This window comes from Camelus dromedarius, chromosome 12, assembly GCF_036321535.1.
Source record: "Camelus dromedarius isolate mCamDro1 chromosome 12, mCamDro1.pat, whole genome shotgun sequence".
Lineage (NCBI taxonomy): Eukaryota > Metazoa > Chordata > Mammalia > Artiodactyla > Camelidae > Camelus > Camelus dromedarius.
The window spans coordinates 46056313-46083829 of NC_087447.1; the positions used below are offsets into that span (position 1 = coordinate 46056313).

At 39.4% G+C, this 27517-nt stretch overlaps 2 protein-coding genes across 2 annotated transcripts; one reads left to right on the forward strand and one right to left on the reverse strand.

Annotated features, from left to right (window-relative positions):
• Nucleotides 1–2911: 2911 nt before the first annotated feature.
• LOC105098057 (olfactory receptor 51F2) lies at nucleotides 2912–3923 on the reverse strand. The gene has a single exon (XM_010990677.2). The coding sequence runs from the start codon at nucleotides 3921–3923 to the stop codon at nucleotides 2979–2981; it is 945 nt and encodes a 314-aa protein (XP_010988979.1). The 3' UTR covers nucleotides 2912–2978.
• Nucleotides 3924–20266: 16343 nt separating this feature from the next.
• On the forward strand, nucleotides 20267–21211 carry LOC105098058 (olfactory receptor 51F2). The gene has a single exon (XM_010990678.2). The coding sequence runs from the start codon at nucleotides 20267–20269 to the stop codon at nucleotides 21209–21211; it is 945 nt and encodes a 314-aa protein (XP_010988980.2).
• The last annotated feature ends 6306 nt before the right edge of the window (nucleotides 21212–27517 follow it).

Genomic DNA, 27517 nt, shown 5'->3' on the forward strand with positions numbered 1-27517 from the left:
GCTATTATCAAAAAGACAAGAACTAGCAAGTGTTGGAGAGGATGTGGAGAAAAGGGAACCCTCATGTAATGGTGGAAATGTAAATTGGTGCAGCCATTATAGAAAACAATATAGAGATTAATCCAATAAGTTAAAAATAGAACTGTCACATGATCCAGCAATTCCACTCCTGGGTATTTATCCAGAGAAAACAAAAACACTAATTTGAAAAGCTACATGCACCCCTATGTTCATTGAAACATTATTTATAATAGCCAAGATGTGGAAGCAACCAAAGTGCCCATTAATATTTGAGTGGATAAAGAAGATGTGATATATATATAATTGAATATTACTCAGCCATAAAAAAGGGTTAAGTCTTGCCATTTGCCACACGTGGAAGCACCTAGAGAGCATTATGTTAAGTGAAATAAGTCAGAGAAAGATAAATACAGTATGATTTCATTTATATGTAGAATCTAAAAAACAAAGCAAATGAACAAACATAATGAAACAGAAACAGAGTCATAGATAAAGAGAACAAACAGGTGGCTGCCAGAGGGAGGTGGTTCAGGTGTTCAGAGGAGAGAAATAGATGAAGGAGACTAAGAAATAGGTGAGGGAGATTTCAGGTACAAAATAAATGAGTCACAGGTATGAAATGTACAGTATGGGGAAACGTACAGTTTAGTCAATAATTATGTAATATCTTTGTGTGGTGACAGATGGTAACTAGACTTATCATGGTGATTATTTTGAAATTTATAAAACTATCAAATCACTGTGCTGTGTAACAGGAACTAACATAATGTTGTAGGTAATTATACTTCAAAAACAAATAGTCCCATAGAAAAAGAGATCAGATTTGTGGTCACCAGATGCAGGGATGGGGGATGAGGGGATTGGATGAAGGTAGTCAAAAGTACAAACTTCCAATTACAAGATAAATAAGTATGAGGGATGTAATGTACAACATGATAAATACAATGAACACTGCTGTATGTCATCTATGAAAGTTGTTAAGAGAGAAATCCTGAGTTCTCATCACAAGGGAAAATATTTTTTCTGTTTCTTTAATGTGTCTATATGAGATGATGATATTTATTACTAAACTTACTGCAGTAATCATCTCATGATGTATGTATGTTATATTATTATGATGTGAACTTTAAACTTCTACAGTGCTGCACATCAATTATTTCTCTATAACCTGGAAGAAAAATAATGTAGTATCAAATCAATCAGGGAAAAGAGACCTGACTATAAAAAAAGATTTCTTAATAGCACCTAGAAGAAAGAGAAAGAGCAATACCAGCAAAAAATAATAAAATAAAAATATTTTTTTAAAAAATTTGAATAAATAAAAGCAGGTGGCTATTTCAGTCAGAGACTGAATGAAATGATTGAAGTCTATGGACAAAATATTTATGGTGTTATTCAGAAGTGAAAACATCTTACAAGAGTGGTACTCTAATATGCATGATAACCTATAGGTAGCTTGTTAAAATGCAGATTCTTGTGCTCCATCTGAAAAGTTTCTGCTTAAGTAGTTCTGGGGTGGAGTTGAAGAATCTGCACTTTAAAAAAGAATTTCAAGTGGTTCTGATGCCCTGGTGCTGGACCACACTGAGAACAGTGAAGGATGCCAATGGTAAGTGGGTGTCATAAATGTATCCAATTGGTAGTATGAAGACAGACTGTGAGGACCCACAGGAATGAAGAGCCTGGGAGATGACGAACAAAAAAGTGTGGTTTCATGAAGTTGTTAAATGGGAATCGATAATTTTATTATCTGCAGTTAAAAAGCAACAACAAAAACTTCATTATTGAGCATTTTTAAAGTATAAGAAAGTTTTTTTAAAGTGTAAATAAACTAATATTCAACTATCAGCATATAAGTAATTTTGACATTTGGAACATGTCTTTCTATACCTTTGTAACATATATGTTATGAGTATATACTTATACCCTTGTGTATATTGATCATGAAATATACACACAACAGTGATAAAAGTACATTGAAGACTAATCTATCTTTTAATATATCATTCATATCTATATCAGTATTTAGCTTGTTGCATGATAGTTCATATCTTATTTATCAATATTCTGAAGTAAATGTCTAAGTCCTTTCCAGATTACCATTGCAGTATATAACGATGTGTCACTACCACATCACTGCGCTCCTGCCCACTTTCCCCTAGCACACACATACTTAGAAGATGAATCACTAGACATTAGATCCTTAAATATCAGTACATCTACCAAAGGGTCTGATGAACTTTAAAATTTAGAAAAGTATCCTTTTTTATATATTTTTATTGAAGTATAGTCAGTTTACAATGTTGTGTCAGTTTCTGCTGTACAGCACAATACTTCAATCATATAGGAACATACATTTATTTGTTTTCGTATTCTTTTTCACCATGAGTTACTACAAGATATTGAATATAGTTCCCTGTGCTAGACAGTATAAACTTGTTAATCTACTTTATGTATATTAGCTAGTATCTGCAAATCTTGAACTCCCAATTAATTCACATTTCTTCTTGCTTAGTGTTGTCCATGTTCCTGAGTCACAAATAATCTATTTTGGGGAATAGCGATCATTACCAATATCTGTAAGAATTACTAAAACCTAGACTTTCCTACTGATCTAAATTATATCAAACATACCTTGATAGCTACATACCCTAGAGGTGGTGAGACTATTTGGACTCCAATTTATGAATTAATTTGTCCACTTTGCAGACATGTTTTAACCACGGTCCTGGTCTGCGCCAGATACAGTAGTCTGATAGGGTTATAGGTACACAAGACATAGTCCCTGTTCTCAAAAAATTCAGTCTAGAACTCTGTAAATAGTAAGTTACTGGATCATCAGAAGAATGAAAGCATGTATAGACAGACTTTTTCTGCATATAGTGGTAACTCACATTAGTGAATGATCAAATGTCAGTCAGAGAAGACAATGTAAAAAAAATACACTGAAAAATGTCCTAAATTAGCTTAGAAAGGAATATTTTGAGCATGGTATTACGAATTTGCTTTGTCTTCACACTGTAGATTATGGGATTCATTACAGGAGGGATGAGAAGATAAACATTGGCAATGAGAGTATGCACAAGGGGAGGGGCATTCTTCCCAAATCTGTGCACCAGTGACAAGCTGATCATGGGGATGTAGAAGATGGCAACAGCACTTATGTGTGAGACACAGGTACCAAAGGCCTTTTTCCGATGTTCTGGGGAGGCAATGCTGAGCACAGCGTCGATGATCAGAACATAGGAGAGGAGAATCAAGACGGCATCCAAGGCAGCAGTAGAGATGACAATGGCCAGACCAAATGCACTGTTGATCTTGGTGTCTGTGCATGAAAGCTTCATCACATCAGGGTGGAAACAGTATGAATGGTGCAGAACATGACTTTGGCAGAAGGACAGACGCTTAAGGAGCAGGAGTAAAGGCACAAGAGCTACTGTCCCCCTAATAACGACTGCAAAGCCCACTTTGATGATCCTTGAATTGGTTAAGATTGTGGCATATCTCAGTGGGTTACAGATGGCAATGAAGCGGTCAAAGGCCATTGCCAGGAGCACTGAGGACTCCATGAATGTGAAACCATGAATAAAGAACATTTGACCAATGCAGGCATCAAAGCTGATTTCTCGAGCATTGAACCAGAAAATACCCACCATAGTGACCAATGTGGAAAGGCACAGCCCTAGGTCCATGAAGGACAGCATGGAAAGGAAATAGTACATGGGTTCATGAAGGCTCGACTCACTGATGATGACAAACAAAATCATGCCATTCCCTGAGATGGCAGTGGCATAGAGACAACAGAATGGGATGGAGATCCAGGCGTGGTAAGTTTCAAAACCAGGGATGCCAGTAAGAAAGAAGACTGCAGGGTAGAAAATGCTCTGGTTGAAGGATGGCATGATGAGTGAAGGAAGTAGATGTCCCTTAGGAAGACGAGTACTTCCTACAAAAAATAGGGAAGAAATGTTTTCACTCTCTTCTACATATACAGTTTAGGATCACTAGTGAACCTTGTCCTGGTCTTCAGTGGAAGTGCACACCTAGTTATTCCTTTCTTAGATTTGGAGTTAATCTTGAAAGAACTAGAACTAGGGGAAGAGACAGAGCACTAAGTTGTATGAGGACACCTGGGTTTCAGTAAGTCCCACTTGTTATCTCTAGGCTTCAGTATGCATTCATATACATTCATAAAAGAGGAGGTTAGATTAGAGAATGCTAAGTTATGTCCCACTTCTGTGATTCTAGGGTCATGGGCAGGTAGGGCATTCCTGCACAAATCTAGGACAACACATTTCACCCTGCTCTTCACTTCTCACTTTCCAAGGCAGAAACCCTGAAGAGGTCCTTAAGAGTTTAAAGTCCTTGCATACCAATGAAAATAGTATAGTGAGATACTAATAAATATTTTACAGGAAAAAAACTTCTGTTTAAATTAGATATGCAAAAGCTCTTGATAAAAATGAAATACTAGGAAAGAACCAATTCAATCTTTGCAAATAGACTACAGTAGGTGATAGTTGGTAAAGCGTTTATTGAAGTAGCAGCTGTAAACCTGATATGTTTAAGGGGAATTCTCCCTGAAGAAGCAGAGCTTAAGTCAACTTAGTAAGAACAAAGGAATTCACTGCAAGCTAACAGATAATTGGACCAGAATTATCTGAGTAAGATTCTTAATATTCAAAATATTCAAATATACAAAAGGACATTGAAAATGAATTCAGGGGTTTGGAGGTGGGGGTGTGGTCCCTCAAAAGGCCTCACTGAGGCTGGATGCATCTCCAGTCAGACAAAGGATATGACTGAACAATCTGTTTCAGGATATCAGCATGAACTCACCCAGATCAAGGAATCTGGAGGATCAAAGAAGTTCCTCTATACTGGTTTTTGTCCTAAGTTTTCTAACACCCAATTTTTAACTATAGAAAGAATGCTTGGTTTTTAAAGTATGTGCATATCCTCTTTCTCTCATTCATGCATGCATTATTTCAATAAATACGTTAAAAAAAAAACAGACAAAATGCCTGTGTGCCATGAACAGAGTTAGAATTAGACCTAGTATTCCAAGAAGGCCTGTACATGACTCAGGGAAAAAAATATCTAAGTATAGGTTAATTTGGCGAGTTTCATTCCAGCTCCTGAGTGAACAGGGAGTGGCTTCAACTTGAGTGGGAATAATTGGTTACAGGGCATGTGATAAAGAGGACATTTGAGAAGAGAAAAATGTTCAATGTAGGAAACCTCTTGAGGACTGACTTTGAAAAAAATTAACGGCTAGAAATTTTGAATTGAGAGGAAATGCATAACAAAATAAAACCCATGGGTTTGATCCAGCTCTTGGACCTCAGAAGACAAGCCTTACTTTTTCACCTGGGATTTGCAGGAATTGAAATATGTACTTACCTTTGCATTCCCAACAAAGGAAGGCTTGAGAGTTGTCAAACTGATGCCTGGGTTGAAGTCACAGGAGTGGTTAAAAAAAAAAAAAAAATATATATATATATATATTTAATATATATATATATATATATATATCCTAGAGTAATCAAATCTAAAAGAAGCAAGGTCTGAAAAAAAAAAAAAAAGGCCCCAAGGAATAGCAGTATTTAAGGAAAAGCCAGAGTAGCACCTCCTAATGAGACTGCAGAGACACGGCCACTAAGGTGCAAATGACCCCCAGGAACATGCAAGGACCTCATCAGTTTTTCTCAGACCTTTCATCTCAGAGACAGGAAAAATGCCTGGCACAACAGGGACTAAGAGTGTCTAAGAGTACAAATGAATGAATTGCATCTAATAAGTGTGATAGACCCTAGACACTTAGTATCAGGCATATATTGTGGTTCCTGATATATGGCCCCTTCAAATTGGAAGTAAAGTTCATGTAACCATATTGTTATATTTTTATACAGGAGATAAACTAACAATTTTCTGATTAATCTGGTGTTTATCTTTGATACTTGGACTTTGCTCAAACTTAGATCTGGTGATAAAAAACAAATATTTCTGGATGAAGTTGTAAGGACATTTAAATCATAAACTGTAACTGAACAGGACCCTGTGGGGCCTTCCTGGGACAGACCCCTCCCCATATCCTCTGCTTTATATTCTCTGTGAAGTACCCAGATAGTAGTATCTGACGCACATTTCCTGAGTTGTTTACAGATGCTAGAAACCCCATCAAATGGAAGAAATTAACTACTTGATGACATGAGCCCGTAGCCCCTAGACTTACTGGCGCCTAAGGATTGATCATTAACTCCTGTGACATCATTACCTCACCATCAACCAATCAGACAATTGTGCATGAGCTGATCACAGGCCCTAGGACACCTAGCCCTCACCTTGTCTTTATAAATCTTTGCTGAAATGCATTGGGGGAGTTTGGGTGTTCTGAGCTCCTTGCTTGGTACTCTGCAATAAATACTGCACTTTCCTTCACCAAAACCCAGACCCAAATTTGGTTCGGTAACAGAAGCAGGCTCTAAAGTTCAATGCTCTTTTATCCAAGTGTCCTTCTCCTTAACAATGGTGATAATATTTGAATGCCTTCTATGTGCCAAACAGTTTACATCATTTTCTGAATCTTTCTTTCCACTCTTCTACAAGCTTCTTATGGGTATCTTTTTTCCAACTGGTATAATCAAAGGGAAAGAAAGTAAAACTATTCTAATTCAGGGAACTCTATTAGAAAAGCTTGTGGGCAGGAATAGCTTTCCCCTTTAATTCTATTATTCTTAAACTAAATGTTATTGGATGTTCTTGCACTAAAATTAATGAGCAGATATTAAATAACTACTCATAGAAAGCTATATTTAAATGTCTCTTTCTTCCTCATGGAGAATTCTTCCAAGGCAAGGGCTATGACTTAAACATCCTTGTAACAGACCGCCAAGAACATGTAAATAGATCACTCCCACTACAGAGCTTCACACCCATCACTACCACAGATGCACTGGGTATTTTTTAGCTCTCTTTCACTGATGAGGACATTGAGGCTAAGAGTAGAAAAACCAAAGCTTAGAAGAATCATGTTACTTTCTCACATTTATCTCTGTAACAATGGCAAACCCAAGCATTCTCTCTGACTTCAAATGGTATGCTTTATCAATTCTTATTTAAAAAGAATATTTTTAAAATTTGGAATGAATGAACACATGCAATACAGCAATTGTTTTTAAATTGATATATGAATATATATAATATATGAATCTATTTAATACGTACAACTGAGTTTGCTAACTTCCTCCAAACTATTGGTTTTATAAGCTATCTGAAGATTATACAGTACCTGATGTATTCAGAAAAGACTTCAATACACTAAAACACTGACCTCATGCGAAGAAGACTTCTTGGGTCTGGAATATAAGGTCATTTGATCCTGCCCTCTGCTCTTTGAAAGTCATCCCAGGCAGCAGCAGCCAAGAGTCTTTTAAAGCAAAAGAGAGTATCTCAACCAAACAAACTTACAAGCAGAAAGGTCTTCTGACCTAAGGCTGGGGAAACAATGTCTGATCAGTCCTGTCCCTGTAAACCATCTCCGAAGAGATTATCTTTTGCCAGAATTCATAGGCAGTTCTCAGGAATGAGAGAACTCTCAGATTTAGAGAGTTTATAAGAAGCCCAGGAGCTGCCAGGTGAGAACCATTTACCCAGCAGAAAAACAAATTCCTAGGAGAAAACTCTATAGAGCTGTGTCCTGCTAACCCTTTGTGCCTCAAACAACAGACTATGAAAGGCAATTTCTTTTCAGTCTAACTTCTCTGCCTTCCCCCGAGGAGAATTCTGCAGATTGATTATGATTGTAGTTCTCATTCAAGAGCAAGTTTACCCCTGTGCAGCTTACAAGAAGCAACTCAGCAAACAAGCATGTGAAAACATGCTTCACATATGTCATCAAGGAAGTGAAATGAAGACAATGAGATACCACTACACCTATTAGAATATCCAGAATCCTTAAAATTGTCATCATATTCTGGGGTGGGTTTGGAGCAACAGGAAATCCCATTTATTGTTGATGGGAATACAAAGTGATACAGCCACTTTAGAAGCCAGTTTGGTGGGTCTTACAAAACTAAACATACTCATACCATACAATCTAGCAGTTGTACTCCTTAACATACACCCAAAAGAGTTGAAAACTTATGTCTACACAAAAACTACACGTGGATGTTTACAGCTGCTTTATTCATAATTGCCAAAACTTGGAAGCAATCAAGATGCCCGTTAGTAGGTGAATGAATAAACAATGGAATATTTTCAGTGCTAAAGGGAAATTAGCTGCCAAGCCATGAAAAGACATGAAGGAAACCGAAATGCATATTTACTACTGATTGGAAGAAGTCAGAAAAAAAGGCTCCATACCATATGATTCCAACTATATGACATTCTGGAAAAGGCAAACTATTGGAGACAATAAAAAGATTAGTGACTAGGGTTTGAGGGAAGGGAGGAATTAATAGGTAGAGGATTTTTAGGACAGTGAAAATACTCTGTATGGTGCTATAATGTCGGATACATGTCATTTTTATGCATTGGTCCATAACTGTAGACTACACAACATCAAGAGTGAACCCTAATGTAAACTATGGACTTTGAGTGATAATGATGTGTCAGTGTAGGTTCATCAGTTGTAAGAAATGAAGCACTCTGGTGGGGGATGTTGATATGGAGACAATGCTTATGTGTTGGGACAGGAAATATATGGGAAATCTCTGTACCGTCCACTCAATTTGTTGTGAACCTAAAATGTATCTAAAGAAAAAAGTATTAAAAACAGAGAGAGAGAAAACAACCAAAGACCACAAAACTTTGTGAGTACCTTGTGTGTCCCTTGCTAGCTTACAAAGCCACTAGGCTTTTGTGATAACTGGCCTAAAACTGACACCAGTATATTTATCACTGTAGTGAAGATGTTAACCATGTTAGACAACTTCTGTTTAAATTGTGAAAACTCAGAAGTTGCTTTCAGCCTTGTCCATTTAGTACAGCCTTTGACAATTTGTGGTGAACTGAGAGGGTTGATAAATTTCAAGAACAATAATTAATTAAATATGTTGCTTGGCATAAAAGGCTGTGATAGGGATATAAATGTGGAAATCCTGCTGGTCTTGCTAAGGATTCCAGTCTTCAGAGCTTTGGTCCATAAGCAGGGCTGCAGCAGATGGAACACAGTTTGTAGAACCTCAGGCTCTTTTCCAGCACAAACCCAAGGGATTTAAGCTATTCATCAGCTCAGGTCTAATAATCAGTGGATACACAAAGGCGATAATAACCAGTGTTCCTTCTGACAGGTAGAGTGTCTTTTCTAATTGACCTATCCCAGGACTTGAATATTTTAAATATCTTCTCTGCAGTCATCTACCCATTTAGAGTTCAGTCCTGAAAGCACTCTTTCTACTCTTTTCGCTTCAACCCTACTGAACACATCTTCAGTTCCCTGAACATGGAGTGCTTTTCTTGGTCTACTCATTCTGTTCTCCTAGGTAGTGTTAAGATGTTTACTAATTCTGAAATTCTGCCTCAAATGCAATTCAAAAGAAATTTTATTTTATATTGGCATAAAATTTACATTTGTGTTAAAATAGTTTTTCTTCCTAGATGTTCTGATTTCAAATTTAAAGAAACCTTAATGGAAGCTGAATGTGGTGTGTTTGTGCTGTTTTTAAAAGAAATTTTGCTTTGTTTTTGTCTTGTTGGGGTTTGTTTTTTAGTTGTCCTGCTTCATGGTTTCCTAATATTGTGGTCAGCCTTCATATGGGATAAACAGCACAGCTGTTGCCTGTGGCTGCAACATTTCCTTAACCTTCTATTGTCTCCTCACTCTACCCCCGACTCTCCCACCCTCATCCTTGGCTCCCTGGGGGAGGGGGGCGGATTTCTTCTCATTTCCTAAAATCTCATTTTAGCAATTATATTTGGTTAGCCTCCCTTGATCAAATGGGGCTAGATTGTCCCAACACCTTTGCATCAGTGCTTCTCAAATGTGAATGTCTCATGAGTCCCTTTAGGTATCTTGCAAAAATACAGAATATAATTCAGTACATCTGATGTTCTGCAGTTTTAACAAGCTTTCAGGTAATGCCAACACTGAAGGCAAGTTACTGCATTGTTACTGAATGCAAGTTCGTGTGCCCCATGCACTGTGAGGCCAAAGAAACTAAAACGTCGGAGTTTGGAGCAAAGAAAGGTTTATTGTAGGGCCAGCTGTGAAGGACGGGGTGGCTCATGCCTGAGAGGCTCCAGACTTCCTGATGGGTTTCAGCAAAGCATATTTAAAGACCAGGTAAGGGAGAGGGGTTGCAGGATACGTGATCAGCTTGTGCATAATTCTGTGATTGGTTGATGTTGAGGTAATAGGGGGTCAACAGGATCAACCCCTAGGCACCAGAAGGTCTGGGGGCCACGTGTTCACGATTCTTAAGAAGTTAACTTCTTCCATTTTTTGATTGTTTTTAGCATCTGGAAAACTCAGGAAATAGATATGAGATTCTATTATCTGGGTACTTCAGAGAGGAGCTAGGGCAGAAGATATGGGGTAGGCGTCCGTCCTGGGAAGGCCCCACAGGTTCCTGCTTGGTTGCATTATTAGTTTTTTAGTAGCAAAAATCTCTATTAATTCCCCCTTTAGAGTAGTTGTAACAGTATTGTAATTTCCCACATAATTGTAACCTCCACTAGACTTTGCAATACCTGGGGCAATGTTACATCCTCCAGTCGTTCAATAATGTGTATAGTGTGCATATGATATTTTTGTAACGACCAATGAATAAAGAATGTTGATGGAAGAATGTACAAGACATGATGGGAGCAGAGAGGAATGAAATAAATAGGAATAAGAGGAACAGCCCGAAGAAGTTGATAGAAAAGAGGAAGAGCTGCAGTTCTTTATCCACTAAAATTGAATGGTTAATGTTGGCCAAATCAGCAAGGGAGAACTAATTTGATATGGCTGAATCCAGGAGGAAAATGAGACCTTCACCAGACCATGGAGGGCCACTAGGCCTTGTAGGACCTTAATACTTCTTGTGAATAGTGGCCTAAATGGAGCAATCACTGATGCAGCAACCAGGCTTTGCTGTTGTTATTATAGTTCGCTTGCTTTTAAGTTTATTTCTACAGTTTGAGTACATTAGCTCCGGATTACCCGATTTGCTTCTGGCGTCTTGCTGCTGTCTCAGACACTCTGTTTCTTTCAGAACTTACAGTGTTTACTGCCTTGTAAAACTCTCAGCCCCGATTCCTGCTTTCTCGTTTCCTGATTCAGGATGACCTTCCATATCAGCTGCTACACACCTGAATTTTAAAGGTTGCATAACACCCTATGACTGGATATAAATACTTTATTTCTGCACATTGAGAATTACCTACAATTTTTACTAGTGTGAATAATGCCATAGTAAGTGTTCCCCTACGTAAACCGTGGCCTGCATTTCTGATGTTTTTTTTCCTTTAGATAAATTTCTAGAAATGGAATATTATGGACACTTTAAAGCAATAGTATAATAGAAAATTCACTTCCGTAAAGTTTATACAAATATTGTAAAGTAGTGCTTAGTACACCCTAACACAGCAACACAACACTGTGTATTATGTTTAAAAAATATTTGCTGATTTGATAGGTAAGAGTATTTTATTGTTTACTGTAGGAAAATTTTAACACTAAAAAACAGTTTCTTGCAAGTACCTATGGCACAATTTTTTTGTTTCTAATTCTGCTCTTCCTGTTTGGGTAAAAGTTTGGGAAACATTAATATGAAGTCCAGTGACATCCCAGACTGGTATGTTTCCTGGGATCAATGTTACTGGTATTGACACATTGCTAACTGCATATTCCTGTTGCAGTTGATTTTATTGAGGGAGGTTTTGCTCAGGTTTTCAGAAAGTTGGATCCAATTGCCAGCTGCAAGTCTGCTAGGCTGGCGTGAGAGGAGGGCAGTGGGAAGGGCCATATTTTGGAAGCATGTGCACCAGTGTGCGGGTCAGTGCTTTGCCAGTACGCACACCAGCTCATGTGAATGCACCACGCTCTGGCCAAGAATGCACTTGATACTGCTATAGTAACTCTATCACTCTGAGAGAAAAGTATCATTTTTTTGTACAGGGGAAAAACAATTGTGGTCATGGTCAAATAGTTTCTGAGACTGGTGGGAAAGCAGTCACTGCCCTAGAATTTGCCCAGCCTGCTAGAGAAATTGTCTTCAAAGGTCTCAAGGAGTTCACTGTGAGGAGACACAACAGAACAAAACTTCATATGCAAAATATAAACATACACAAGTGACAACATGTTAACATCCACTCTGGCACTTAGGCATGCACGCATGCTATAGGTTTAGAACAGCTTGTTGGATTAGTGGTGGATGAATGGTCACGTGAAAATTCTCCAGCAAATAAGTTTTACACCTTTAAGGGTCTTTGTTAGCCCAGACTATGAATACTAGTTGTGCCATTTATTAACTGAGAGACCAGAGTAAATTACTTAAACCCTGTAACCTTTGGTAACTGCGTAAATCAAAGTAATAGCGGATTCTTCTACCAAATTTATCATATTTTAGTTGTATAGGTCAGAAGTCTAACATGAGTCTCATTGAGGTAAAATCAAGGCATCAGCAGTCTTTTCCAGAAGGTCGAGGGGAGGATCAGTACCCTGGCCTTTTCTCTTTGTAGAGGCTGCCTACATTCTGTAGCTCACCGTCTCCTTCCACCACCTTCCAGGCCATCAAGCCCTTCCCATGCTGCCATCTCTCTGGTTCTCCACTTTTTAGGACTCAAATGATTAAATTGGACTCACCCAGATAATCCAGGATAATCTTCCATTTCAAGAGCTTCAACTTTAATCACATCTGCAAAGTCCTTTCTGCCATGTAAAAGTAACATATTCACAGATTTCAAGCAGTAGGATGTGGTTGTCTTTGGGGGCCATTATCTTGCCTACCATGAATATTTGACATAGTATCTTGGACATAGAATGCATAATTAAATATTACTGTTGTTGCTTTGGTTACATTATAAAAAATAAAATAATTCAGGCCAAGACATTTTCTGTGGGGAAATAGACTTGGTGGTGGGGATGGAAGAATGATTAAGAAATGACTAAAATTATCCAAATAACAGATAATTATGACTCGGATAAGGGAGGCACTTTTTGGAGGTGATGGAGAGTGATTAAATTCTGGTTATGTTTTCAAAGATATTTATGTGGTTTGCCAATAACTTGTATACAGAATGTAAGAGATAGAAATTGAGGTTGATTCTAAGGCCCATATGCTCAAGAATGGTCCAGAAATGCTGGAAATATCTGAGGATCTAAAGGCATCATAAATAGAGAAGATGGACAGTCCATAACAATCTGTGGGTACCAGTTACTAACGGCCAAATGAGGCAGTGTTCACCCCACATCAGATGTACATCGGATGCATGGTGTAAGATCCTCCAAATTTGAAAACAAGTAGGGAAAGCCCCAGATTACTGTGATTAATTTTCTTCCACCTTGTGGGCTGGGACTTAAAAACAGAAAGTTGGTTGAATAGTGAAAAATTAGATAAACTTTATTTCCTGCCCACTTAAATGATACGCTAAGATTTTTGTCTGCTGTATTCACCAAGCACTCCTTGCAACCTCTGAGATAATCTTATCATTGGCTATCTGTGTTGGTAATTATCAGTTAACCTGTCTGTTTTCTACACTAAACTAGAAGACCCTGGACAGTAAGAACTATGTTGTATTCTTTTCTTTTTATCTCTAGCACTTAGCATGATATTTGGAATATAGGACACTCCTATGAAATATTTATTGAGTATATGTAGATCAATAAGTTATTTTTTTCTTAGTTGTAAGAGAGGCTTCGAAGAAGCACAGGCAGGTTGATGAAACAGGACTGCTGTTAACGATAGATACTAAGGGTTACGGGTGGAGGGTGACTTACACTCACAACAGGCAATACCTTTTAGCAATCTCTTGTAATATTTCAGTTTTAAAAATCCCCTTCAGAGTGACTGCAGGTGGGTCTGGGGTTTCTTTTGGAGGTGATGAAATTTTTCTAAAATTAGACTGTGATGATGGTTGTTGTGCAACTCTGAATTTACTAGAACCTATTAAATCATGCACTTTAAATGGGGGAATGTATGGTATGTGACTTATACCCCAAAACTCTTTTTACAGTAAGTCCTTCAATAAAAGGACACAAGGACAAAAATTACATCAGCCTCTAAAGCACATGGCTACAACAAGCAATTGCATAATGCAACAGATATAAAAAGACAGTATGAGGCAAAAGAAGTCTTCTGGGAACCCCCGTACCCTGGAGACACAGTGAGTGACACCCGCACCGGGAACTGGCCTCTTGGCTCTGTCACTGTCTCCAGCAAGGCTTGGAAAAAGTCTCCTCATAAGCTCCCCTGGCATCTAAAGCCTCCTCAGTGCTCTGAGACAGCCTGAGAGGGACAGAAAAAGTGCTGTATGGGCCTTGTAAGTAAAATCTTTTTTTTTTTTCCAGTGGAAAAGCTCAACTCCAGACAAGCTGAACCTTCTTACCCACAGAGAAGTTTCCTCACACTGTGCAGAATTCGATTAGATAGTGGGATAGTGGGCTGAGGCCAATGGTGGAATTTGTAGAATTATTTATTCTCTGGAAATCTGTAGAGAATGGGCATTTTTTTCTGCCTGGTGTGGGTTGGATATCTCATTGTTAGTCCAGTGACAATCAATTGTTAATATATTTATCATGGTTAGTAGTTTGGTGCTCAAGAAAATGGAGGAGGTTTTCAGGGGCTGAAAATCCCATTTCTAAGCCCAGTGATTCTTACTAAAAATGAAAAAAAAAAAAACAGTTTTCAACATCTGCATGCCAGATACTGAACTAAGCACAGTGCGTATTCTACCTCATAGAGAAGGAAACTGAATCAAACTAAGTTTACACTACTTTTAAGTTTCAGTGAAACAATTGTGAGAGCGTGAGCATTGGAATTAAAGAGAAATGGGTCTAGAAACCCAGTTACTGTATCCACTAGTTGTATGTGATCCTGAATGTTTCATAACTTCTCTGATGCTCCATTTCCTTATCAGAAAAGCGAATTTAGAGTGAATGTAATAATACTTGCCACCTGGTACTGTAGTAAGAATGAAAAGATAGAATGTTTATAAAGGTCTTAGCAAAGTAACATTCATAGAACAAATTCCAATAAATGGTAGCTATTATTATGAGTAATACTTCTTGTTATTATCACTGTACAAGGTCTCAAAACTAGTTAGTGTTTGAGCAAGGATCTGAACCCACATCAATCACACATACCAGAGCCATACCATTGACAATGGCTAGGACAATGTTGATAATGCCAAATGGTCTAATTCAGCAGTTAAAGACATAGCCACAAGCTACAGTTCATGGCAGTGCAATGAGAGAAGAGCATCACTGTGGTCTAAGTGGACCAGAAAATTAGTTGAGAGACTATAGCTTATGAGAAAATGAAGGTTGTACAGGAATTGGAGAGGATGGATTGAACAGATTCATTGGTGATGGCTGCACAAAAGAGTAGCTTGGGGGAATTTTTGTGCTTCCCCTAATAATACCCATTAGTTCTCCTTTATTCTTGAGCAAAAGTATAATGAAATTTAACAAAAGTGTAATGAAATACAGCTACAAGGACCCACTACCAACCAGAATGCAATTACTTAGCCTTCATATATAGGTCTCCTGAAGGTTCTAGTTTCTGACATTTCAGTAGCAGAATCAATACAAATTTAATGACTATGTGTGTGTAGGGGATGAAAGAGAGGGAGAGAAGTGTGTGAAGTGTGTGTACATGAGGGACGCAATTCTAAGTAGATGATTTGCTACAAATTGATGTCATTTAACAACAAATGAAGCATGGAGGGGAGAGCCAGGTTTGGAATGGGAGGAATTCTGTTTGTTCCTATTGAGGTTGAGGTGTCTGAGAGTATATGAGTGGAGATGCCCCTCGGGGGTAGTTTATTCACTTTTTATTCACTGGCACTAAGGAGAGAGCTTTGATTGGTTCTCCTAACTGCTACCAGTTATTTTTATGAATCGTCAATTTGATTGCTTCACTCTAGTTCCATGATTCATTACTGCCTTCAAGTTTAAGCCTAGAAATCTTGCCACAGCTTCAAAGATTGCATTAACTTTTGAAATATAGAACTCAGGAGAAGCCATAATTAGATTTCAGGTTTGTGAATCATCTGGGTCTAAGTGCTATTTAAAGCCATGGGAATAACAAATATATCCCAAGGAGAATATATGGAGAGCAAGAAAGAAGAGAAACTTCTTGGAAGAAAAACAGACTCCCAAAGAACATCACAATTGAAAGACAAAGAACAAGAATATTATTCGATAAACAGGGGAGAAACCTACAGAATTACTGTCATTGAAGCTAATAAAGGAGAAAGTTTCAAAGAGGGAGGTGGTCAACACTGTAAAAATTTCTGATGAAGGAGAGGAAAACAAATCTGAAAATAAACTTTTGGACTTGGTGACATCAGCTGGAGAATGCTCTGACAGTTATTAGAGAAAGAATCCAGCTTGCTGCTGAAGGTGAAGAAATAATAAGCAAAAGCAGACTATCCCTCAAAGTACATTTTTTTCATTATAAAATATATGGCAGGAAATTGGGGGAGAAACAGCGTTTATGTCTTATTTCCCTCACTAGCTAAGCACAATGGCCAATTATGAAAGATATTCAATAAATCTTGGTTGAATTGGATGTGTTGAAAATATCTATGTAAAAGTGTAGGAAGCTTTCATTAACAAGATGGGGTAGAACTCAAGTACTGTAGATTTCAGAAAGAGAGTCAATGGTACTAAATAAGATACTAAAGAAGGAAAGGAATTTTGTTGGAGTTAAATTAGACAAGATGAAGAATGATTTATTTACTTACTCGTAAAATATTTGGAAATGCTTGACTTTTGATGTTCTAAAACTAAAATCTAAGTTCCTTATCCTTTCCGTGGAATTTCAAGATCTTCATGCCCTGGGCTCGCACACCCTGGCCTCTCTTGTTTCACCTCCACAGCACCCAGCTTCACATTTAAGGCTCCAGCACAATGATTTTCTGTGGTCATCTAACAGATTGAGTTGTTATTATTCCATTCAGCCTCTGCTCATGTCATTTCTACCTCAAAAATACCTCTTTCCTGCTTTCCATCCTTGTGAACTCATACTCACCCATCAAACTTTACACAGTTATAATTCACCTACTCTGTTAAGATTTCTTGGAACTAATTCCTCTCAACACACAGCCAAACACATTCATGTATATATGCACTCAGAATCTGTCACTCCACACTATTTCTGTCTTAACTATCATTTAGGAATGTTTCATCCTTGTGCACTCTACAACTAGCAGCATTTCTTGTCTCTGATTCCTCTGATACGTGTTGTGCCTAATACAGTTCCTGGCATGTAGTTAGGGTTTCAACATTGGTAATTTTTCATTTTTCATTTGCATAAGGGTCACCAGGCTCTTACTAAAGACAAGGTTTTCAGCCTTACAAAGGTGAGGTCCTGACCATCTCTCTGATTGTCTCAGGCTCCAGACCACTGTCATCTGACTTGCTTCATACCCTCCGTGCTGACACAATACACAGTGAGCTCCCAGTTGATGTTGAAATGAACAAAGTGTTTTCGATGAATGATCAAGAGCTTAGATGGTGTTATCGGCTATGAAAAGGAATAAAGTAAACCCTGTGTCTGAGCCCAGCATGGATGATGAAGGGGTGCAGGAAGGTATTCATGGTTGTAGACCAATGGAGAGGAAGGAATTTGAGGGAGCTCTCTTCTGCCAGCTCAGCATAGATCATTTCAACCTGTACTTTTCTTCCAATCACTCAGCAACAAAAGGAATTTTAAAAACTGACAAAAAGTATGACAATAAGCAATGAATAAATTGTTTGATGCAATAATGTAAGCAGAGCCATGAAGAAGTTAAGATGAAAGAGAAATTGTTCAGACAGCAGTTTTTTAAACTGCTCTCTTACATAGTTTCCCAGAACTCAGTGGCAAAAATTACAACTCAGTCATTACATATGATCATGAAAGTCATTGTGACAGGAAAAACTGACATATATGAAGGCCTTCTGCATTCCCATAACTTTTTATTCATCATTATACACTGGATATTGAAGTTATTTATAAACAGTACCATTCTTTCTCCCTTACTTGATTATAAACTCTTTAAGAGGGCTTTTGTTTGTGTTGTCTTAGCTTTTAGCACAGCGCCATGCACAGAGTAGGTGCTTGCTAAATGTCTCTGAGAGTGTAAGGCAAGAGTCAAGGAAGACATATTATAAGTACATTCTAGCTCAACACTTTCACATATGCCATTTGAAAAGCCCTGAATTTTTCACCTCGACTTACCCAAAACGTAGCAATCTTTCAAGCACTGATTTCCTGGGAAAGGCTTCTTCAAATACCCCAGACTTTTTGTACACAGAATTGAAATGCTCCCTTTTTCGTAATTACCCTGCCTCCCAGTAATCCCCAGAAGCTGGTAACTTTAAGAACTGAGTCCCAGGTTCTGTGAATTAATAATAAATAAACAGGTCAAAGACTTGTGGAAAGTGAGCAGTGAATCCATTATTTTGTATTAGCTTAAGTATCATTTACTTACTAGATTTTTAGTGTATCTTTCTGATCAACATTATTTTCAAAAGACTAAGTAGAGCTACTAAAAATGTTTTTCAGAAATCAATCTATTTATGAAATCACTAATAGAACTTATCAGCCTTTCACCTTATCAACCTTATCAACTTACCAAACTTTCACAATTAATTGGAAATGCATGCCAGTTGGGCAAGACTATATCTGCTTTGTTCCTATGTAATGTTGGTTGAATTCATGACACTCAATAAACAAGCATTGGAAGCAGTGTCAAAAAATGCTCCTTTTCTTATTAAATGTTCCCTTTCTGTTAGCTCTTCTTTCTATGTTGAGGTTTGATAATGCATTTCTGACAGTAATTTCATTGTTTCTCTGAGGATACTCTCATTACTCTAAACTGGAGATGCTGAAGTTATAGTTCACTTATTTGGTCAACTCAGTTCACTGATTTATTTTTTCTCTTATTTCCCATTAATTTGAATTAAAATTTTTCTAATTCTTTAAAAGTAAGAGACTTATTTAGGGAATTTTTGAGATGGCGCTTTGAATGAAGTCATGTGGTCTGGAAACAGTTAGGTTCCCCTGAGGAACAGTTACCTTAGCATTGAATACTTCTTACTGGTTGAGCCCTCTTCAGCTATAGCCCCAATCTCTGTTTTCCCCCGGATCCCCTCTTCCCACTCATACAGACCCATCTGCCTAGTCTACAATTCTCTGCTAAAGGAAAAAAGAAATATGCTGTTTGCAATAAAGTTATATATCCCCCTCCAAAGCAAAACAATAACATTCTGTTAGGTATGTCCTGAGAAGTATGTCTTAACAAAATGGAGAAACTGTGTTCTGGAGAAAAACTAGTCTCCAAGCGTACTGAAGAAAGAATACATTTGAACATGACAGCACGTTATATCAAGTGGGGAGCAGAGACCTCTGTAGATGTCTCATTCTCCATCTCTCGCAACTGTAACCTCAGGTGCTGTACTGCCAGGTGACTTTAAAGATTAGATACTGTAGGCACCTGCACATGACTGCGCTGGTGCCTGAGCCATTTATTGTCACTTCATAAGTGTTGATTTGCATTATAAGTATCTCATTCTCAGTATTTTCTGGCTTCCCAAATTACCTGCAAATTTCTCTACTTTCTGTTTTCATGGCCAGTGTACTATTGCCATCCCATAACCCCAGTCTATTTTTCTCTGATCCCAGCTATACAGAAAAACTAACCTGCTACCTCTTTATCACACTTTGAATACTCCAGAGAGGATGGAATATGATTGGCCAAATTTGAGTAAAGTGTCTTTTCTTAGTCCAGTTATCACTGGTTAAAGAAATAGGAAGAAAGATCACATAGTATAAACCTAGCTACCAGGAAAGGGCCTCAGGGAAGAAAAATTGTGGGCAGGAGCAAATGCAAAACTAAAAACATTTTTTGAAGGTACCTACTACAGCAGTTGACATCTTACAATTATTTTATAAATTTAAATGAGCCACTCATATTCATATAGTATCTAGATACTCATCTTTCGTTAGTTTTTGGTTGAATAAAATTATTTGTAATTGGATTCATTTTTTGAATGTAGGTTTTCTTGATTGTTCCAAAATTTCATCTTTGAATTCCATACTTTTAATCCAGCATGTCAAACTTCCAGAATACCTCATCCTCATCCATTATTTTCCTGCTGACTGGTGTTCCTGGGCTGGAAGCATTCCACACCTGGATCTCTGCTCCCTTCTGCTTTCTCTATGTAATCGCTCTCTCAGGAAACAGCCTGATTCTCTATGCCATTGTCACCCAGCCCAGCCTTCATGAACCTATGTATTATTTCCTCTCCATGCTGTCCACCACTGACCTTGGCTTGTCCGTATCCACTCTGGTCACCATGTTGGGGATATTCTGGTTCAATGCCAGGGAGATCAGCTTTAATGCCTGCTTGTCACAGATGTTCTTTATTAAACTCTTCACTGTCATGGAATCTTCAGTGCTGTTGGCCATGGCCTTTGATCGATTTGTGGCCATCTCTAATCCCCTCAGGTATGCCACCACTTTAACTGACTCCAGAATAACTCAAATTGTAGTGGCAATTGTCATCAGGGGGACACTAACACTGACACCAATGGTAGCACTTCTTACAAGACTGTCCTTCTGCCGCAGCCACGTACTCCACCACTCCTACTGCTTCCACCCCGATGTGATGAAGCTCTCGTGCACAGACACCAGGATCAACAATGCAGTCGGGTTGACAGCCATGATCTCTACCGTTGGTGTGGACTCAATCCTCATCCCCGTTTCTTATGTTTTGATTACTAAGATTGTCCTCAGCATCGCATCCCCAGAAGAGAGGAAGAAGGCCTTCAGCATGTGCATCTCCCATATTGGGGCTGTTGCTGTTTTCTATATTCCATTGATCAGTCTGTCCTTTGTTCACAGATTTGGGAAACGAGTCCCAGCCTACGTACATACTATGATTGCTAACACTTACTTGCTGATCCCCCCTGTAATGAACCCCATCATCTACAGTGTGAAGACCAAACAGATACGCAAAGCTGTGATAAAAATTCTCCATTCCAAAGACACGTAGAGTCACAGAATTCTAGAGATGGTCTCTGTCAGGTCATATTATCTACCCATTGAAAAATAAATCTGGTGATTGCTGAAGCTAAGGATGCAAATATTTAAAATCAAAGCTGGAATATGTTTAGAAAATTAGCTTGACTGATCCCTGTATTTTACAGATGAAGAGACGAGAGACATAAGAATGGGAGGAATGAGCCGCCTAACTCTAAGTCTGGAGGTTGTCTTCCCAACCACTGTTTGTTCTGAGCTGTTGTTTATCCTGCCATTACCCTTTCTCTTCTTACTTCATCCACTTCACAGCAGTTAGAATGACACATTATGAAAATGTCATTCCTTTTTGAGAAATAGGTACTATTTTCTAACAGTAATAATAATTTTAGCTAACATTTATTATTTCCTTTGACTGGTCATAGTTCTGTTTTTTATATATAAACACATTTTATATTCAAAACAACTTCATAAGGTAGTTACTTGTATTACCAATGAGAATATTGAAGCACACAAGTGTTAAGTAACTTGCTTAATCAGCTAGTAGGTGACAGAGTTCACATCCATGCAAACTGACCCCAGGGTCCACCCACTCTTAAATTTAATGCTGTATTGCTGCATATAAACTATATATATTATCTATATACTGTATTTATATATAATATAAACATATATATACAATGTAATGTATATTTATACATTAATTAATTTGTACTGGGGGACATAATTTGATCGAAGAAGCAAACAAAAACTAAAACTCTGTCCTCTAGAAATTTTCAACCAATTTATGGAGGAAAAGCTCAAAACAAAATCTTTAAACCTTACAAATATATTTCTACCTGATGGTCTTTCCCAACTAAGCATATTCTAGAATTTCTCTTCACCCTCCATAAACTTTCTTTGATTGATTGATTGATTGATTGAGGGAGGCAATTAGGTTTTCTTTGTTTGTTTTTGTTTTTTTAAACAGAGGTACGGGGGATCAAACTTGGGACCTCGTGCATGCTAAGCACGCACTCTACCATTGAGCTATACTCTCCTTGCTCCATCAGCTTTCTGCCCCAGCAGAAACTGAAAAATGACTAGAATTAGAAAAGAATTACGATTTGTGTTATTTGCTTAGAAGTTTTAAAAGCTCTGGCATATATTTCATGTAATGGCTTAATCCAGCAGCTTAATTATTTTTTCCAATCTGGGTATATCCAATAAATCTCAGAGTTTTAAAGACATATTTCAATGACACGTTGGTATCACCCAGTAAAGACAGGCTCTATAGCTGGTTTCAGATCCATCAAGGAAGCAGAAGTAGTCGTTCATTTATACAGGGAATTTATTAAGTGACTACAGTACCAGTCACTTAATAATAAGGATGATGTCAAAATCCTCAACATATTCAACAGTAAAATTTTCAGTCTCAATTATTATCAGTCGTCAAAGACCTGATCTTTGTATGTTGTAATGTCCAGGACTTTGTTCTCAGACCTATTTTTTCCTTTGTTGTATTCTCATTTTTGGTCATCTCATCCACTTTTGCTTTGCAGTACAGTCTAGTTCCCCCATCGTAGTTAGAGTATTTTTATACACAAGACAGATCGTGTCACTTCCTCTGTTCAGCATGTCCCAGTGGCCTCCTGTCTTACTGAGGGAAAATTCACAGTCATTATACTCTCTTATAAGGATGTATGTGTTCTGACTGTTCTCCATCATCACGACTTCATCTCCTACTACTCTCCCCTTTATTCACTCTGCTACACCCACACTAGCCTCCAAAATATTTCCTTATGCTCACCCAGCAGGCTTCACCTTCAGACTTTGCACTCGCTGTTCTCCCTGCCTGGGACGTCTTTCTCCAGATGCCCACATGGCTTACTGCCTCACTTCATGCAGGCTCGCTCCATGTTTACGTGTCCTCTCATTAAAGGGTCCTTTACACTATAAAAACTAAAAACGACAGCAGCACCTCTCCACTAATTCCTGCCTGCATTCACTCTCTTCCTTACCCACCTTGTTTTAACTTTTAGCACTTACAACCCCTCCTCAACATATTACATACATACCTATTTATTTCTTTTCTAGTCTCCATTACAAGGAAAGGTCTTTGAGAATAAGGACTTTGTTTCATTTATGCTATCTTCCAGACCCTAAACCAAGGCTTGCCACATTGAAAAATAATAGAATCTCTGGATGGCCTGACTCTATTTATCTCTCAAGCCTCACTGCATCCCCTCTAAGCAGTGCTCCAGGCACGACAAATAACTGGCATTTCCTTAACTCTGATTGTTCTGCCTCATTCTCAAGCCTTTGTACAAGCTGTTGCCTCCACCTGTAGCACCCTCATGCTCTCCTTTCTGACTTAGAAATTACTTTCCTTAGAGACTTTTTAATGACTTCTCAAGTCTGTCTGGTGTCATTTCCAGGTGCCCCTGAAGCACCAGTGTGTCTTCCTCATGACATCCCCTCCCAGACTCTACTGTAACCAGTCTCCCCACAACAGACTCTGCCCACTTCTCAAGACCAGGGAGCATGTCTTCTTCACCACTGAAAATGAGTGAAATTTCAGATGATGTGAACTTACAGACTGCATTTTTGTCTGTCTGTCTCTATACATGATATATGATGGGGTATGGAGAAAGGGAAGAGAAAAAGAGAAAGAGGGGCTCCAGCTAGAGAAGAAGGATGAAGTACTCAGAGTCCCAAACTTGGGAAAGAGAAGATAGAACTTCAGTCTTAAGCCAGACAGCCAAGACAATCACACTGCTGCTACAGATGGTCCTCCCCCACCTCACCCCCAACCACACTAACCTCCCTGTCCCTGTCCAACATTCCTAGAAACTAGCAAGCTTCCATTCCAAGGGAGTGTGTAATTTGGACACTTGGGGAAGGGGGGATTGCAAAGCAAATGTCATCTCTGACCCAAGTGGACAAGTTCACAACTAACTGGAGACTTTCCTAAAAGCCAGAGTAGTGGTAGACACATGGCCGCTGTCCCACTACTTGAATTCAGAGTCCAAGTGAAAATCCTCAGTGTCCTGTAAGACTTACATGATCCAGTTCCCCATTACCTCCCTGATTCTGTCTCCCCACCACTCTTGCCCTTGCTCTCTCCCCTGAGGCACAGTGGCCTCCTCGGTGTTCTAAATCACCTTGCACACCCCCTTCTCAGGAACTTTGTACTTCCTGTTCCTCCTTCCTGGAATGATCTTCGTCAGATATCTCCATGGAAATAAGTCTCACTGCCTCTGGCTTCTCCTCAGATGTCTTCAGTATGCTCAGCCTTCACTGACAACTTCATTTAAAATTTCAGCTACCCCCTTGATATTCATCTGTTTCCTTCTTCCCTTTGTTCTTTCTCCTTAAGACTACCTAACATCTTATTTCACTTTTTATGTTAACTCCATTTACTGTCTGTCTTCCTTACCAGAACACTCCAAGAGGGTGGGGATTTGTGTGTGTGGTGTCTGTTTTTCTCATTACATTGTAGGCGCTTGATAAATATTTGTCGAATGTGAATGAATAGTCAGAATACCGGGTTCTCTGAGCAGTATTATCACTCATTAACTATGTGATCTAAGCACAGAGCCTCTGTGTCATGTGTTCTTTATCTGTAACACAGGTGCAATGAACAGTGGCTTCCCTACCTCAAGGTCTGTTGCATTAGCTGAAAGAAAATCTGGGAAAAGAAAAGTTGAGGAAGTGCATGAACTTATTTTGAACTATTTTGAGTACTCATCTGGGTGAAAAGGATGTGAACTCCTAGAGCCCGAGGATGTAACTATACTCACGTTGACTGTTGTGTCTAGCAAAGTGGCTAATGAGAAAAAACACTCATCACTGTGGCTAACAGGGCATTTGAGTTACTTGGAGGAGCGGACACAGACTGGTGACAATCCTACATGAGCAAGTGTGGGAGTGGCGGCAGAGGCAGCGGGCCGTTGGTGATTGCCTGGCCCCCCACCCCGAGACTGAAATAGGGGAAGCCCATGGGAGTGACACACAAGTGGCCATGAAGATACTACACCCTATCTGCCAAGCCCCAGGGTCCTCAGTCCATATTACCACAGCCTGTCCCCATGGGCTTCATGGGCAGCGTTATAAATAGACCTGTGCCTGAAGGGGAGAGCCAGCTTTAGCTGCATCTCATCAGGACCGCACCGAACTCAAGTGAGTGCACACTCACTGGGGCCCAGCAGCCCAAGGTCCCTGCCATCCTAAGGGACCTCGAAGACCTCACAAACTGCCTCCTGGCAGGATAGGGGGAAGCCCTTGCCACCCCTTCACGTCTTCATTGCCCGAGAAGAAATGTTCCAGAGCATTAACAAACATCCAGAAAGGCAAGTGAGAATAAATGCAGCAGCCACATCCAGACCCAAAGAGAAGCTGAACTGGCCTGGGCTCACTCTAGGCAGAGGGCCAGGCCACATGGGAGGGAAACATGAGGTCTTCTGGGACAGGTAAGTGGGAAGATGAGATGATGGCCCAAAGTCTTAGACTGCTACCAGCAAAGCAGAAAAGATGCCCTGGGGACAGAAGACTCAGGAAGGTATCTGACTCTAAGGCCAACACAGACCCTTATGTCTGCCAGTGCTGCTGCAGGAGCGTGGGCAAGAGGCCTTGAGGAAGGGGAAGTGTGTTAATTACTGTGCTCCCCCCTGCTACCTTCTGTGCCCATAATTATCTGCCTCTGAAAAAGGCTTTTCATTCCCTGACAGCAGCTGAGGGCCAAATCTGGGATCTAATATCTGTCAAGGAAAATAGCTGTAATATCTTTGCACATGTTCTGAGAATGGAGAACAAATAGTAGTCAGAGGCGTGAATTTTGTGACCTTTGAACCCTGGATCTCTTCTTCCTTGCTTATCCAAGATGAGGATAATCCAGTCAAAATGTCTAGTTCTCATTTTGTCATGTTATTAAGACTACTGGTCTCCAAACCCTCTCCTCTAAGGCCAAATAGGAGAGCATGTCCCAGTTGCAGTAAGAACCCAGGTTAGGAGTGAAGAAGAATCCTAGGGGGATGAACAGGTTAGCCTGAACACCACTGCAGAGTTTATTCCCAAGATTCAAAACCTCTTCTAGAAGTCAAGCCCTTGGCTGTTTAGAGACAATTAACTCTAAATACCAGGGCACCTAGGGAGCCTATCAAGGAAAGAGCTTGTGGTGGCCGAGCTGCAGGTCTGGTTTGGGTGAGGCAGAGCCACAGCCACACTGGGCTTCCAGAAAAAGAAATGTCTCCCCTAACATAAATGACTCGTTGGCAGAGGTTCCAGGAAAAATAGAGCTCTAGGAGTAGCAGGACGCTAATCAAGCTCTCTCTGGGGCAATGGGAGTGGCCTTGGAGGCGGCCTTTAAGCGTGGAGGAACCCACCAACCAGGAGCAGAGAGAGGAGCCTGCACAGGGCCATGCCAGGCAGCTAGGGTCCTGCCAGTGCTTTCATCTGCAGGGAAGTCACTGGTGGGAGCTACTGCCTTGCATTCAATAGCCCTAGATGAGTTTCCTTTTTACCTCAAGAGATTGTCTCTTGGCCTTTCTTCCTTAGTTTTTGTTTTGTTTTTTAAATCATGGCTGTGTTTCTTTCCTCTCTCTCTGACCTTAGACCTGGGGAGCTGAAATCCTGAAAATTTGCAAAAACAAAAACAAAACCCCTCCTGTCTCCTCTGTTTGGTACTCCTTTTATTCCCTTCTCTATCTGTTTAATTTCTACTCATGTTTCAAGACTATAAGGAAGGATCATCTTTTTGGGGGGACGTTTCCTCTGATTGTGCCTCTCCCCCTCCCATGCATTATATGCACATCTTTTGCTAACACTTATCCCAAGATTTTAATAATTTTGTTACTTGTCTATCTTTTACCCGAGTCGGCATCAGAAGGGCAAAAGATGTGTCTTTGACCACATCATCAGCATCTAGCAAATAGCCTTGTCTATGGTTGGTCCTATAAGTAAATGCTTACAGAACAAATGGGTGATAGAGAAGGGGAGGGGAGGGGAGAGAAGGGAGGAGGACACAGCCTATCCGGAAGAGGTTCCTAGTAAGGTATCACTTACCACCTATCTGAGAAAAAGGCCACCCACTATCTAGACAGTGAAGGTATGGGCCAGGACAAGGAGTCTGCGGAACTTGGGATGGATAGATTTGGGGAGAATCATTGTTCTCTCCAGGTTCCCTTTTATAAATGTAAGTGAACCTTGAGAGTAGTGGTGATAAATGAATTTTGGCTGTCATTTCCCCCTTTACCAGAAGGCTTCAGAGCTTATGAGAGAGCCCAAATGACTTGGAAGAGTGGGAGGAGAGAGTAGGGGAGGGAGAGCTAAGGTGCGTTCAGCA

What these genes read in the sequence shown, in the direction of transcription:
- LOC105098058 (XM_010990678.2), top strand. Translation starts at nt 20,267, where the DNA reads ATGTCAAACTTCCAGAATACCTCATCCTCATCCATTATTTTCCTGCTG.
- LOC105098057 (XM_010990677.2), bottom strand. Translation starts at nt 3,923, where the DNA reads ATGCCATCCTTCAACCAGAGCATTTTCTACCCTGCAGTCTTCTTTCTT.